Source organism: Syngnathus leptorhynchus, chromosome 2, assembly GCF_054491065.1.
Source record: "Syngnathus leptorhynchus isolate UIUO chromosome 2, UIUO_Slep, whole genome shotgun sequence".
Lineage (NCBI taxonomy): Eukaryota > Metazoa > Chordata > Actinopteri > Syngnathiformes > Syngnathidae > Syngnathus > Syngnathus leptorhynchus.
The window spans coordinates 16,228,745-16,243,657 of record NC_141196.1 but is presented as its reverse complement, the minus strand read 5'-3'; the positions used below and the strand labels follow the sequence as shown (position 1 = coordinate 16,243,657).

General features: G+C 40.9%; 1 protein-coding gene across 1 annotated transcript; it reads right to left on the bottom strand.

Moving 5' to 3' along the window:
* Positions 1-7,690: 7,690 nt before the first annotated feature.
* Positions 7,691-14,355, bottom strand: eef1g (eukaryotic translation elongation factor 1 gamma). Its single transcript, XM_085905501.1, has 10 exons — positions 14,284-14,355; positions 13,404-13,562; positions 13,208-13,271; positions 11,673-11,815; positions 11,014-11,157; positions 10,715-10,844; positions 9,905-10,106; positions 9,430-9,602; positions 8,757-8,881; positions 7,691-8,027 (listed from the first exon to the last, which is right to left on the bottom strand). The coding sequence occupies exons 1-10, from the start codon at positions 14,293-14,295 to the stop codon at positions 7,869-7,871; spliced, it is 1,311 nt and encodes a 436-aa protein (XP_085761627.1). The 5' UTR covers positions 14,296-14,355; the 3' UTR covers positions 7,691-7,868.
* Between the last annotated feature and the right edge of the window lie 558 nt (positions 14,356-14,913).

Sequence of the window (14,913 nt, the reverse complement as noted above, 5' to 3'; positions counted from 1 at the left end):
GCGTTGAAATGCAATTAAGTCTTGAAAGAATCGCTTTTGCACCCTAGAATACTTCGCAAAAGTGGTCATTCACTCTGCAAATTTAATCGAGTGCAACAACAACAGCGCAATGCACAATACAACATTGTCGGTGTGATGACAAAAGGACACCAACATAACCAGTGGTACGACTGTGGCCTGAATGAATCAACATCATGTATGTGCAATAAATGAAACAACACGTGAGATGTCGCAAAATGATTTTTCTTACAGTACTATACTACTATTACACCATGGCTTTTTTACAATGAAAACTTTTCAGCCTTATATGCATTATCTTCTCAAAAGTCCCGTAACAGTCCGGCTCACATAAATTGACCATAATGTACACTACCGTTCAAATGTTTGGGATCACTTAGAAATGTCCTTATTTTTAAAATAGAATAGCTATTTTTGTCAATGAGGATAACATTAAACTAATCATGAATACACTCTATACATTATTAATGTGGTAAATGACTATTCTAGTTGCAAACCTCTGGTTTTTAATGCAATACCTACATAGGTATATAATGGCCCATTTCTAGCAACCGGTGTTCTAATGGTCCAGTGTATTTGCTAATTGTTAGAAGGTTAATGGATGATTAGAAAAGCCTTGTGCAATTATGTTAGTTTTCATGGAAAACACTAAATTGTCTAGGTGATCTCAAACTTTTGAACAGTAGTGTACTTAATAATTGTAGCCCAAGTATGAAAACAGACCCACATTGTGTGTGTTTTTCACATTAATTGACCTAATTCAATCAGCACCAATAATTAGTTTCTCCTGATCTTTGCTAAATAGTAAAATAAAAGTGAAACAAAGGCATTGTATTCTCATGGCCATTCACCAAGACAGAAAACATGACTTCAATTTGTCTGAAAACAATCTTTGTTTTGTGGTATGTATTGTAAGATGTTTACACACTTGTGATTTTGTGCTACTTTGCCCCAAAGCGCAATGACTCAGCAGACGGAACAAACACATTGGCTCCCCTGAAAACCTCCAAAAAGCTAAGATCACAACCTACATGATTACAACTCGGCCCAAATTAGTTGTAGTTGATGGCAACAACGTGCAAAACTTGAATTGTAAATTGTTATAACTCCTTTTTTGGACTGGGACCGGTTATGTCAGGTACATCTCCATAGTAACGTATCACTGTTGTGTATCTGTCATGTATCTTCCTGGAAATCCCCGCACACAAACACACACGCACAGAGATGATTCACAAAGTTGGTCATTGGGCATTGAAAAGAATGCGAGGAAAAGGAGAAATACCGAATTGTGGTTTCAACATCCAGTTATGACTCACAAACACGAGGGAAGAACAGGGAGGGGTTGAAAAGAGTATTCTGGGATGGCTGCTATAGCAACAAAATAAGCAAGGGGGCAGGTACTAGCTGGGCCGTTTCCATAGCAATGGCCTTTGTGTGTATGGATAAATATCACATGCTACAAAACAGTTTGTAATAAGGAACTTTGGTTCCGCCTTGTACTTTTTTTTTCTTTGAAATGACACACTGACACACTCCTCCCTTTGCAAGTTGAGCCTTGCTTCTGCCACCACACCTTGACTATTCAGCGTTGAAACAGTCATGTATCTTCACAGATATGAAACGTTCACAACTGATTAACCCACACTGTGAGCCACTTCTACTACAATGCCTGAGCACTCACAACTTTGAAGTCCTGATTCCTGGCCGAGCGATTGGGAGAGTTTGCTTCACCGTGAGGAACACCTCCCATCTGTTGCAGACTCCTTCCCGGGCTGTGCATTCCACTCATAACTGTAAATGTTTCAACACCCCAATTATTTTTCCTCTGGGTGGGATGAAACCACCAGCAAGTCCAAACATGTGAAGTGAAGCGTTTATAGGACATGTGAGGATCGAAGTATGTACTGTACTATTTCCTCAAAAGCATACGTCTAGGCGTCAACGTGCCACTACAAAAGAACGCAGACACACTGCTGCCCATTCAATTTATTGTAGGTGGTATGCTTTATACTTCTGTTGAATGAGAATTGACAACCATACCTCGCTCTATTTGTCCTCATGAGGGTACCGGGTAAATAGAGCCTATACTGGCTGACTTTAGGAGAAAAGGCGGGGTCTGTACACAGGACTGATCATGAGTCAATCTCATGGCAGAGCTTATAACCAGCGGCCAAGTTGAAGACTGAACTTTCAGTACACGCCCAAGCCACAAAGTGTCTGGGAAGCTATTGTTTGCAGAGGCATATGTTCTCAGTGTTGTTCTACTACACCCTTAGTAGCAACACTTCATGATCATTGCCTAAATCAATACTTGGCAAAATTGTGGTCATCATAGAGTGCCTTCATTTTACTTTTCTGTGACAGTGGAAGTCATCATGCTCCACCTTCAGATTCGAGTAATATGAGCTGGAGGCGACTCTGGGGTTTCACATCCACGAAAGCAGGGGCGTCACATCCAGAATAGCAGGGGCTGCCTGTTTTCCCTCCACCGTACCTCTGCCTTTCTTCCCTCCCATCATGCACTCTCACACCGCAAGGCAACACAAACTGCTCAAGAAATAAACGCCTCGTTTTGTTACGTAACGGTGTCTGCTTTGGTAACGATACTGTGTCGTTTTGTATTTTGCTGCTCTCGCGGGGCTTTGTTTTTTTCACCCCTTGGCAGAATTCTCTCTGACCTCCCTCATTGCATTCCGGTACTGAATGGCAACACTGCGTTTAAGTGCCACGAAGAAATGTGTAACTGTGAGCACACAAAGGAGGAGAAAGGCCCCGCTAAACAATCTGGCGCTCACTTTTCTGCCTTGGATACTGTTACACATCCCCAGATATGCATTCCTATACAGTTTTTTTTTTCTAGTTGCCTTTGCTTTACCATTAAAATATCCGCGGGTCCACGTCAAGGAGTAAAGCCCTCAAATGCTGAGTAAGGATCCATTTTCCTGCCTTAATTGCCCCTGAAGTTGAGTGTGTTTGTGTGCTTAGCGGGATCTTTAAGCCCAACCCCAAACTCGAGTGTGAGGAAGCCTCTATAAAAACTCAGAGGGTGGCTCTGTGCATGTGTGGCAGTCAAGAGCTGTTTTTGTCCACTTGGAGACATTCCTACGCCAACTGACTTCTATGGGCCATAAAGGCTACAGCAGAGCCCTTAAACAAGTCAGAAGGGGAAGGCCTTGTCTATTTAAGGCCAGCAGCCATAGCTTCGTTTTTTTTTTTAAAGAAGTTGCGCATTCCTTGTCTAATTATATGTCTCTCATCTCTGAACAAAATAGAATGAAGCAAAAAAACAAAACAAAAAACCAGCTTCAATGCAGACAGCATCTGCAATGTAATGACATTCTGAAGCTGGTTTAGATTGTATCCACAGTAGGAGAAGAGATTCGAGTACTAAACCATAGAATTGTGAAGAAGTAGGCCATCTTACTGCCACTGTTTTTGTTGTTGTTTCTTTTTCATCTTTTATTTTTTTGTACTTTCAAGGTGTTAATCAAAACAGATTGGAAATGATGTGGCAACGAGCCAGCAAATGACCATTAGAGACAGAGTACAGGCGTCAAACTCAAGGCCCATAGACCAAGTCTGGACCCTCCACTGCAAGTGGTCCGTGACTATGAAAGCCTGCCACAATTTTTTGTTGCCTTCCATTCAAAACTAGTTATATACCATAAAAATCATAATAAGAATCAGGGGCAATCATCGCAATAATTAGAGTACTCTCGAAAAACTCATTAGGAGAACAAGCGGTATAATACCCTTGCACTCTTGCCACGTGTAGTCTGCAGTGCAGCTCAACTTCTCACTTGCAGATGTCATGTTGGAAAAACAACACTCAAATGTACAATGCAAATTTTAGCAGCATTTAAACAGACTCTCCCTGGTCATTCAGATACATAGAGCTAAAGCAAATAAATAAAAAAATAAAAATTAAGGGGGAGGGGGGTTCATCACAGTGGTGTTACAAGTGCGGCACTGGGGTAAAAAACATGTCCTGCTAACTCCTGCAGAAGCTTTGCTTTGCAGATGTTATCATTCACATCTTGTTTTAGATGTACTAAGTAAAATGGTTTAGTGCGATGCACGAGCTAATTCAATGAATGCTAATAATTGGGAAATAGGTTTCTAATTGCTTATGCTGTTGCTTACTTGACTCATATAGAGTGTGTTTTAGTTTAAATTATGTGCACTTTTAATGCCAAGTTAATGGGTGATGATAGGCAGATCATTTACAGTAACTTCAAATTTTGCATTTAAGGTGTCATTGACAGCTAATATATTACAGTTCTTGGTTTTTAAGATTTCTAGATGGATGTGGAAATGTATGTGACGGATTTCTTCGGCTGATGCGACAAGAGTCTAGCAATCAGAACCACTAGACTAAAAAACAGCTTTTATCCACACACTATTAGACTCATGAACAAATTAGATCACACTCTAGAGCTGTGAACCACATGCTAATAGTTTTTGTAATTTATGTTGTTACATTTTCATTTCAAAAGTCAATAAATCTGTTCCTATTTACACTAAGGATAAGCCATTAGTTCTGATTTCTTGCTCTCTTACTGTACTGAATGCGAATCAAAGCGACTTTATCAACAAGGCAAGTACATGGAGATTTATGGTGTGCAGGTACACTCTTAGCAAATATACATTCGTGGTTTCACTGATTTAACTGGCGCCCCTGAAGGCACCTTGAATGTCACTGACGTGAGCTGCAATGAAATTACAAAGTTTGACATCCCTGATAGAGGACTAAGAGACGATGGATTCAACTGCTTTGATCGTTTGCTAGTGCTACTATACAGTACATGTTGTTCCTTCTTTTCCCAAAGTGTTTTATAATTTTACATCCCAACGGGCCTCAGAGGTTAGAGGTCAGAGTTGGTAAAATGGTGACGCACTGGTTACCACGTCCGCCTCACAGTGCAGTGGGTGCGGATTTGATTCCACCGCCGGCCCTCCCTGTGTAGAGTTTGCATGTTCTCCTCGTGCCTGCGTGGGCTTTCTCCGGGCACTCCGGTTTCCTCCCACATCCCAAAACATGCTTAATAGGCCGATTGAGCACTGCAAATTGTCCCTAGTTGTGATTGCGAGTGCGACTGGTTGTTCGTCTCTGTGTGCCCTGCGATTGGCTGGAAACCGGTTCAAGGTGTCCCCCGCCTACTGCCCGATGACAGCTGGGATAGGCTCCAGCACGTCCGTGACCCCCGTGGGGAAGAGCGGTATAGAAAATGGATGGATGGGCCTCAGAGATCCTCTGCTGCAGTGGCACTCTGACCTGAATTAGTCTAAAAAGTCAGAACATGCCGTAGTTTAAAATGTTACGAGCATGCAAACACAGCAATCACGTTTGACTGTCATAAAAAGAAATCACAAATCAAATGAAAATCAGTAAATACAGTGTTAAGTGTGTCTCCTTGTGCTACGTGATGTAATTTTACACCTCTATGCAAATTAGTTTACTGCGCATTGTAACCACATTCATTCATTCATTCATTTTCTGAACCGCTTCGTCCCCACTTGGGTCGCGGGCGTGCTGGAGCTTATCCCAGCTGTCATCGGGCAGCAGGCGGGGGACACCCTGAACTGGTTGCCAGCCAATCGCAGGGCACACAGACGAACAACCATTTGCAGTCACACTCACACCTTTGGACAGTTTGGAGTGGTCAATCGGCCTACCATGCATGCCTTTGGAATGTGAGAGGAAACCGGAGTAGTACGCAGAGGAAACCCACGCAGGCACGGGGAGAAGTATGCACACACCACACATGAAGGCCGGAGCCGGAATCGAACCCAACCCACACTGTGAGGCGGACATACTAATCAGTCAACCACCGCGCCCATAACGAACCCTGGACAGATCATTTCTCATTAGGTACGATCAGAGCTTTAGACCTGGTGCGTTCAGAGTACTATATCCTGTAAAAGCAGATGCGCAGCAGATGACCATGTTCCCACGGGGGAGGAGGGTGACAGCCATCTCAGAACCTGAAATTGTGAGACAACTCAGCCTGTGTTTGTGCGCCTCCTTCCCCGAGAGCCCCACACTGCAATGAATTTAGGGAGGGAAAACACAGTCACTCATACAGACAAATGGGCATAGAGGAAGGAGGAAAAAACAATGGCCATAAAAAGTAAGGGGAAAAGGCTCGCAAAGATAGAAGGGAAAATGTTTCTATTGGCCCAAGACAAGTTTGTTCGTAGCTCACTTTCATTATGTTTGAAGTGACTAAACATGGGAACCAGGATATTGTGTGGAGCTATTTTGTTCTTGTGCAGAAAATCTGCCAAAACCCATAAAGACTGTTTACTTGTGTTGATTTCATATTTCCTAGCACGACGGAAAGGCGCTTGTAACAACACCCATTTGCCACCAGTATTGTTGTAGCCACTACAATGCTGTGGGCGAAGTTATTTGCTCAAGTTACAGCGGCCCTCCTCTCGTCCAATGTGATCCACAGGATGAGTGAGTCATGTGTTCACTGCTGTGGGAACATTTCCATTTTCTCTATTTCCATGAGCGTGCAGAGCAAACTAAAATGGCCTCCCTGGTGCATCACTGGAGTGGATTTGCACTTCGCTGCTTGGAAAGAATTACACATCTGAGTTATGTGTATCTCTTAAGATGTGTGTGCATGCGTGTGTTTAGGTTGGGGACCCAATCGGACGGATTTCATTAGTTGAATATAAAAAAAAAAAATCCTAAATTTGCTTTAATCATGATTTAGTCGTTTGTTTAGGCAAAGTATTTTAGTGCTGTTTCCAAGTTGTATGCAGTCTACTGATGTTGGGTGTGGTTCAAATTTGAGCTCAGCTTTGTTCCCGTCAATAGATCAAGTTACTGTCTAACCATGAGTTCTTATAATTAGTGGTAAAACCTCACAGAGACGTTGTTAGTTTAAATAAATCCTTCTAAACCCCTTATCCTGTTCAGGGTTGCAGGGAGCTTCGGTTCAAACCAGCTCTGTAAGTAAGGCTGCAAAGTATACCTTGGACAGATGACATTTATTATTTATTTATACACTATATAAATATAATTATATATATATATATATTTGTTATTTATTCATCGCTCTTATTTATTCATTGTTGGTGCCTTCTTGTTTTTACTTTTTGTGCTGTTTACTTGTATGTATAATGTGTAATGTTTTGTCACCGTGGGATAGTGGGAAACGTAATTTCCATCTCTTTGTCTTGACGTGAAGAAATTGACAATAAAGCGGACTTTGACTTTGTTCTTAGTGTTCAAGTGTAAACAGACTACAAAACCAGAGCAAACGGCTGTAGAACATTTCTGTTGTTTTATGCAAATTACAAAACTTGTTTTCGTCTTGATCACTAAGAGCCAGTCACGAGTTTTTATAAGTGAGTATTCGTTGCCCCCTACAGGAGGTGCAGTAAACAGCAAGCAAATACCAGGGATCCAAACTTAGGAACACAACAGCCTTTTTCTGTAATGTAAATTCTAGAAAGTAGCATATGAAAAAATATGTATTTTTAAGGACCTTAGCATTAATTGCAACAGGGTTGTTCTGGTTACTGTTTTGGTTGTCTGTGAAGATGCTTCACCTCTCATCCAACCAGGCTTCATAACTTCAATCAAATGAGCTAAGGACAAATAAATGCACTAGCTCAGGATGTCTAGTTTACAGTAAGACTGCAAATCAAAGTACAATAGCATTGTGGAAAACTTTATTTTGAAGATGACAACAAAACAAGGTTGGGACCACAGACAAATTCAAAACGCCATCAGTTTCAGTTGTGTTAGAACCTGGCAGCTCAAAGTCTGTATGGTGGGAAGCTTCGCAAGCACAAGCCCAAAGTGCTTTTGTTCAAACTGTGCCGCTGTTTACTCATTTAAAGATTTTGCCCTGGTTGAAGGTTTTGCCCACATGCTTGAATTCTCCCTCCCAGGAGAAGTATTCCTTCACCATGGTCTTGCACTCCTCACTGTTAGGATCCAGCTTGCGCCAGTCATATGATTCATAGTCGATTTGCCAGTCTGGAGATAGCTGGGGGGGGGGGAAAACAAAGCGATCTTTTGAATATCAGTGATCTAGTATAACAGCATAACTTTGCACTTTCCATTGCAAATAAGCCACTGGTTTAAACTTGAAAATTTGGTTCCATTTTCATCTTTTTGTGATCACAGCATGAACCAGCCTTTTTAACTCACTGAACCAGAGATGACTGGGATGAATATGATCAACTTACTTTACCCTTGACTGATTAAGACAACATGCCATGGCTGGGCACTGCCTTTACCCAATGACAAGGGATGACATTTGTAAAGTGCCAACAAAACTCACGCACCGAGTCGTCTTTTCCCCTCAGGGGTCGCCACAGCAAACCATCCGTTTCCATCTCACCCTATCCTGTGCATCCTTTTCTCTCACCCCAACTACATCTCCTCTTTGGTCTTCCTCTTGACCTCCTGCCTGGTGGTTGCATCCTCAGCATCCTTCTACCAATATATTCACTATCCCACCTCTGTACATGTCCGAACCATCCCAGTCTGGCCTCTCTGGCTTTATCTTCGAAACACCTAACATACCTTGTCCCTGATGCACTCGTTCGTTCCTGATCCTATCCAACCGCGTCACTTCGAGTCATAGGGAGTTAATCAATGAGGCAATTAAATGGGATTGAGGATTGAATGTACTGAAGGCCCTTTGATAAGTTGATTTCCCTATAGTTAATTCACTTTTGAATGTAATTCTGCAGTTCTAGAAGGCACTTACAGTGAAAGCTAGGTTTTGGCCTCTGAAGAGCCAGATTCCAGAGATGGAGCTGTTGTTGTTGGTACCAAACAAAAGAACACTAGCAAAAGCATTCTTTCTGAGTTTGTCAAGACGCTGGAACATCCCTGCGGAGGACAAAGGGAATATTTGATTATGTGGTAGGAACAAGTAAAATCTGCAAATACATGAAAACAATTTACACAAGAGTGATTCAGGTTGTCTGGTGGAAATCTGTTTTACACCATAACCACAGCGTAAGGTATACTCAGTCACTCAGAGATGGGATGATCATGGATAAAACTGTGTCTTCCCCTTTCAGATTAGGGCATTGTGTCATGAAAGAAGACAACCTGCCAAATGTTAGTAGACAACCCAAACGAAGGGGCAAATCACAAGGCATACATTTTGGATTACGATAAAAGTACATTTTAAATTACTTATATCAAATATGCATTATGTCATAGACAGAAACAATACTGATTGATGACATGAACTAATTTTAATTGTTTCTAAGTTAACAATATTATTTTGTTGATATAGTAAAGTGCAACAAAGCCAAAATAATTTTCTAGCTCACCCTCCTCCCCCAAAGAAGAACCTGAACTGTTCGTTGAGAAAATGTACAAATCGAGCAGAAAAAGAATACCTTTAAATATATTTCACTTAAGCTCACCTGAGATAAGGTTGCAGCTTTTGAAGGCCTCTGCAAGCTCTTCTGAATATTTGTACTCTGCATACCAGATTGAGTACCCCTCGGGATCAAAGTTTTCCCAGAAATGGGGAATGGCTACTGTTAAGGTGTCCTCATTGGAGTACTTTCTTTTGAACTCATCCATGACAAACGTGCTGGAACAAACAAATGATAGCTGTTTAGTTATGTTTAAATATATAGATTATTAAAAACATTTTCCCGTTGAAGTTGTGATTTCAAATATGACCACAGCATGAACCAGCCTTTAACTCACTGATCCAGAGATGACTGGGATGAATATGGACTAATGTTTTTTTTCCCCCCATCAGATTAAGATGATGTGTCACAACCAGACACCACCTTGCCCAATGACAGGGGACAACAACCTTTCCAACTATTAACACAGTTTACTACCATTTCAATGTTTGCTAAAGATCAAAGTTGTACTTTAATCTACCTCTTGGGTAGCTCTGCAAAGGGATCCTTGGTTTTGGGCTCTGCAGCCAAAGCAGCTTCACAGTCATCCATCTCTTCTGGTTCAGGCTTCTTCTCCTCCTTTTTCTTCTCCTTCTTCTCCTGAGGCTTGGCTGCCTCTTTTCCAGCCTTCTCTTTCTTGGGAGGTGCATCTTTTTTGGGCTGCATCTCAGCAAACCTTTTAGCTACAGGGGGGGAAAAAAAACAAGCGCTAACACTTCCTGTTTCTAAGACAAAACCATTGGAAAGTGCCAATGCAACTTCTTGGCTTAATTGGGAAGCCATGATGAAATTAAACTAAAACCTTAGAAAGGAAGTGTACAATCCTGCCACATAGGTGTTATCTGACCTGCCTGTCTGAGTGAATATCAGTCATACTTACATTTAACAACTAGAATAATTTGAACTTTGCACTTCCATGTAGGGGCCTTCATGGGTGAAGAAAACTGCAAAATTTAATGTGTATGTGTTTAATCGTGTTATGAGAATTCGAAGCATAGTAATTAAAATTATTCCTGACAGGCGTTAAATTCACAGTGTCAATCAATCACCTCTTAATGTCTGCATTTTAAAAAATGACATCTGGTCACATTTCATAATTTAGTGGTAAGCATCTTAGCATAATTGTTATCCATAAAGAATAATTACCACTAAATTAGTCTAAGGTAGAAAAATCATATATTTCTTTGCTAGTTTGACAAAATTTAGACACTTAAATGATTTAAATGACCGTGCATTTCTCCAGCTTTCAATTGAAATTAACATGTAGCTAAGCTACCAGAAAGTGACGCACCATCAAACTGAGCCATCTTTTCACACAGCTTGACCTCTCCGAGGACAGTCTTGAATTGGGGCTGGTTAACACATGTGACAAACCAACGAGTCACGTTGGGATAAGGCTGACGGAAAGATGGTTCAAGAACCTACACAGGGAGAAAAGGGAGCCTTAAATGAAAACTTGTACTTTCTGGGGAACATTCCATTGATGTAGATATTTGTCATACAAAATGTGATTTGCCAAATAATTCAACTATTTTCTCGTGAGGATAAGCAGTTCAGATAATGAATGGATTGAATACTCAAGCGGCTAACCTGTTTGTACAGCCACAGCATGGAGCAGGCCACAGTGATGTCAGCAAGGGTGACCCTCTCCCCAACCAGGAAGGTACGAGTATTCAGGTGTTGGTTGAGCACTCCAAGCAGCTTCTTCACATCCTCTTTTGCCTGCTCGGTGGCCTGGTTATAGCCAGAGGGAAGAAAAAGTATACATATAATATATCCATTTGCAATGATTACTAGAAACAGATGAATCAATTCAAATGATTGAGCAGAGATGAAGGTTGCCTTTAAGGACAGCGAGAACCATCAAATCAGTTGTGACCATAGCATGAACCAGCCTTTGTCTCACTGAATCAAGAGATGACTGGGATGAATATGGATCAATTATCTTACCCTATCAGATTAAGACTTTGTGCCATAGAAAGGACACAGCCTTGCCCATTGATAGGGGACTGCCTAAAATGGGGAGGCCAAGAGAGACTCAATTTACATTATTCTAAGTTTAAAATAGAATTTCACCACCCACCATAGGAAACACATGCTGACATTGATTTATCTGGGTCTCTAATTTTGGCAACTGGGAAGAATGCAGGAAAAACATTCTAATAACCCACACACAAAACACTACAAAAAGTCCAAACATGGTTATGTGGGCAGATTATGTAATAGTACTATTTGAATATGCTACACACCTGTTTGTTGAACTGCATAATTCCCAAGGTAGGGAACACCCATGTGCTGGCTGGAGGGACAATCTCGGAGTCAGCAAAGGTCACCCACTGGAGGACCTGAGCTGAAGTTTGGTGTGTGGCACCACGCAGGACATCATTGCCCACTGTATTTGAAGGGAACAATGTTACAGGGGGATGTTGAATATGGCTACATCACATCAGTCACAACCACTTATTTTTCTATTCTTTGTCCAATCTTAGTGTTCAAATGTGATCACAGCATGAACCAGCCTTTTTAACTCACTGAACCAGAGATGACTGGGATGAATATGATCAACTTACTTTACCCTTGACTGATTAAGACAACATGCCATGGCTGGGCACTGCCTTTACCCAATGACAAGGGATGACATTTGTAAAAAATATGTGTCAAATGGTAGATAACCCACGGTACAGTCCCTACCTTGGTAATTGCAGTGTGGTTTTTGGTAGACTTTTGTGCGAACAAAAAACACTTCTTTTTTTCCATCATAATAACATAGCTTTATTTTGCTTTTCAGCAATTTTTCCCCCCTCAAATCTGGGATTAATTTAATCAATGATAAACACTAAAAGGAAAATGCAACATTTGCAACCATACTGTAGCTAGTTAACTTGTAATGAGTATCTTTAAACCGTGTTAAAGCACAATTCAGTTTGTTATGATTCTCTTTACTACACAAGGTTTGAACTGAATTGAACACGCAAATGGAAAAGATAAACGATGAAAACGGAATCTTATTTAACAGGCGTGCCTTTTGTAGTCTGTTCAATTGGGAGCCTCCGCAGCATGAAGTCATCGCACGTCTTCCACTCTGCTCAAATTTTGAATATAGTATGTTTTGCATTTTTATTTCATAAAATCATAACTGTGACTGGTCTCAGAAACAATGACTTCTCCAAAAACAACAAACTTACTCAAGCCTACTATTAAAAAGTGATCGATAGGAATGACAGCTGTGTCAGGTTGTCAGCTTCACAATATGCAGTCTATTCCTCTATCTATAACTCTATTGCTATAGCGCTCCAATGCTGTATGCCAGTGCTGGAGCAGCCGCATAACATGACACCGTACAATGTGCTAATGGGATTTAGTTTTTAGTGTGTAATTGGTGCAGGTTTGGTGACATCCTCAAAAGACAGGAAAAACAATGATGGCGCACCTATAAAGAGCTCATACAAAGTTGTTCTAGGAGTATGAATATGGCAATGTTAATAGGAATACTGACAGAATGGCATTTTAAGGTCTTACTTTAGTAATTGCAGCCAATTTAAAATGTTAATGTGGACGAGTAGTTTTGCAGTTTTGAAGATAAAACTCTGCAGAAACATTTCATAGTAACTAAGCATGTGCAAATTGTGACAACATATAGGCTTCGGCTGTTAAGAGTGAAAGACAGGTCTATATCTCATGTCAAACCTTAAAATCACAAATTATTGAGGGCTTGTATCAACTAAAAGACTCCCGTGAGAACAATTGCTTTAATTGAAAGCTAAGAACACATCAAGATACTCACAGTAATGAGCAATGGCATTACTCTCAAACAGACAGAAACCATCATCTCCCTGGAAGGCAGGTACCTACAAGCAATTGGTTAAAAGCAAGTTTTTAGACAATATGACTAATTAAGTTACATGTGAATGGCCCAAACGAGTCATCAAACCAATTTTTGACCTACACCAATATCAGAGATTCCGAGGATGACAACCAACCTTGCCGTGGGGGAAGTTTTTGAGGAAGGCAGGAGTGCGGTTTGTCTGGCCGAAGGTAAAGGCAGGGGCACTGCTGGCCACTTTGAGGGCAGCGCCGCTGTACTGGGCAGCAATCTGAGCCTTGAAGGCCCTCCAGTTCTCTGGGTAAGTGTACAGAGTCTGGGAAGATGTGGCACAAGAGAAAGGCATCTCTCATTTGACCTTTTGCAAGTATTAAATTATGATGAACTATAACTCAACTGTACCTTTATCTTTAAGTTAACCGACCAACTGTGAACTAACCAATTTGTACATTTGTGCTTTGAGTTAAAATTGAATAAAGCATAAAACGTTCAGGTTGCATACACCACTATGTGCACACAAATTCCAATTGTACCATCACTTACACTAAGGCATTATCCGATCAAGTAGGTAACCAATTGTGTTAATAGATAAAAATGTGTATGAAAACAATCGTTTAAAAAAAGAACTCTTGAATAACGCATTCATTCTCGCGCATTCGGGTCCGATCGGTACTAGCTAGCAATCGCGTAAGAAATCGTATCACCAAACAACGCTACGCTCGAACATTGGACGGCGTATGAAATTTAATAGAGGAACCGACAAAACTATTTTCACGATAAATACAGCAAACGTGGCACAAGCCTGGGCCAGGAGATAGGCGTCATTAGCTGACTGCAACGTCATTGTAGCGCATCTGTACAGCGGTCACTAAATGAATTCTCCGTGGCAAATACAGCTTGATATCATGGCGTAAATCATCGAGAACTTAGTTGGCATCCCATAGTGAATTGTAACTACAATGATTACGAAGATTTAAGGCAGATTGTAAAGATGAAGTCAACATGAATAAAAACTGCAGACACTCCATCTTACTCACCCCTGCCGCCATCTTCAGGACGAGAGAAAGAAAGAACGACGGCGCACCCCTATGACGTATTTACGCTGCAACAAGACATACGTGTTAAAGTGACGCCTCACTTTCGAGAGCAAACGAAAAACACAATCAAATAATTAAAATAATAAAAAAACATTCATCTGGTATTTGAAATGTTTTCCCTATGCTGTACTAATTTTGGAGGGGAAAGTTTTGACTCCTTTTGCTTCATTCATGTTTCGTTTGAATAATTTCTGTTTTATGACACTTTACATGCACTGTTTTCTAAAAACAGTAGGCCCGTGTATACAGAACCTTGACTAAGTCTTTACAATATACTTAACACAATTCTTCATTTTAAAACATTTTGATTTACTATGCTGGAGAAAGGGAAGGGCCTTTTCCTCTTCTGTTATGCTGTGCCAGTCCCCAAACCATTGCCGGATTGATAATGTTGGTATGGAAGAATTTACACAGGGCAAGCCTGTCAAGAACATTTTAGCAAACCATAACAGAGATTAAGAGCCACTGAACACTCAAGTCCCATCACCCATGTCCTCTGGCCTCACAAATGCTGCTCTCGCACTACATAAATAAAAATTCTCAGACTTTTCAAATCGAGGTGGAAGCGCT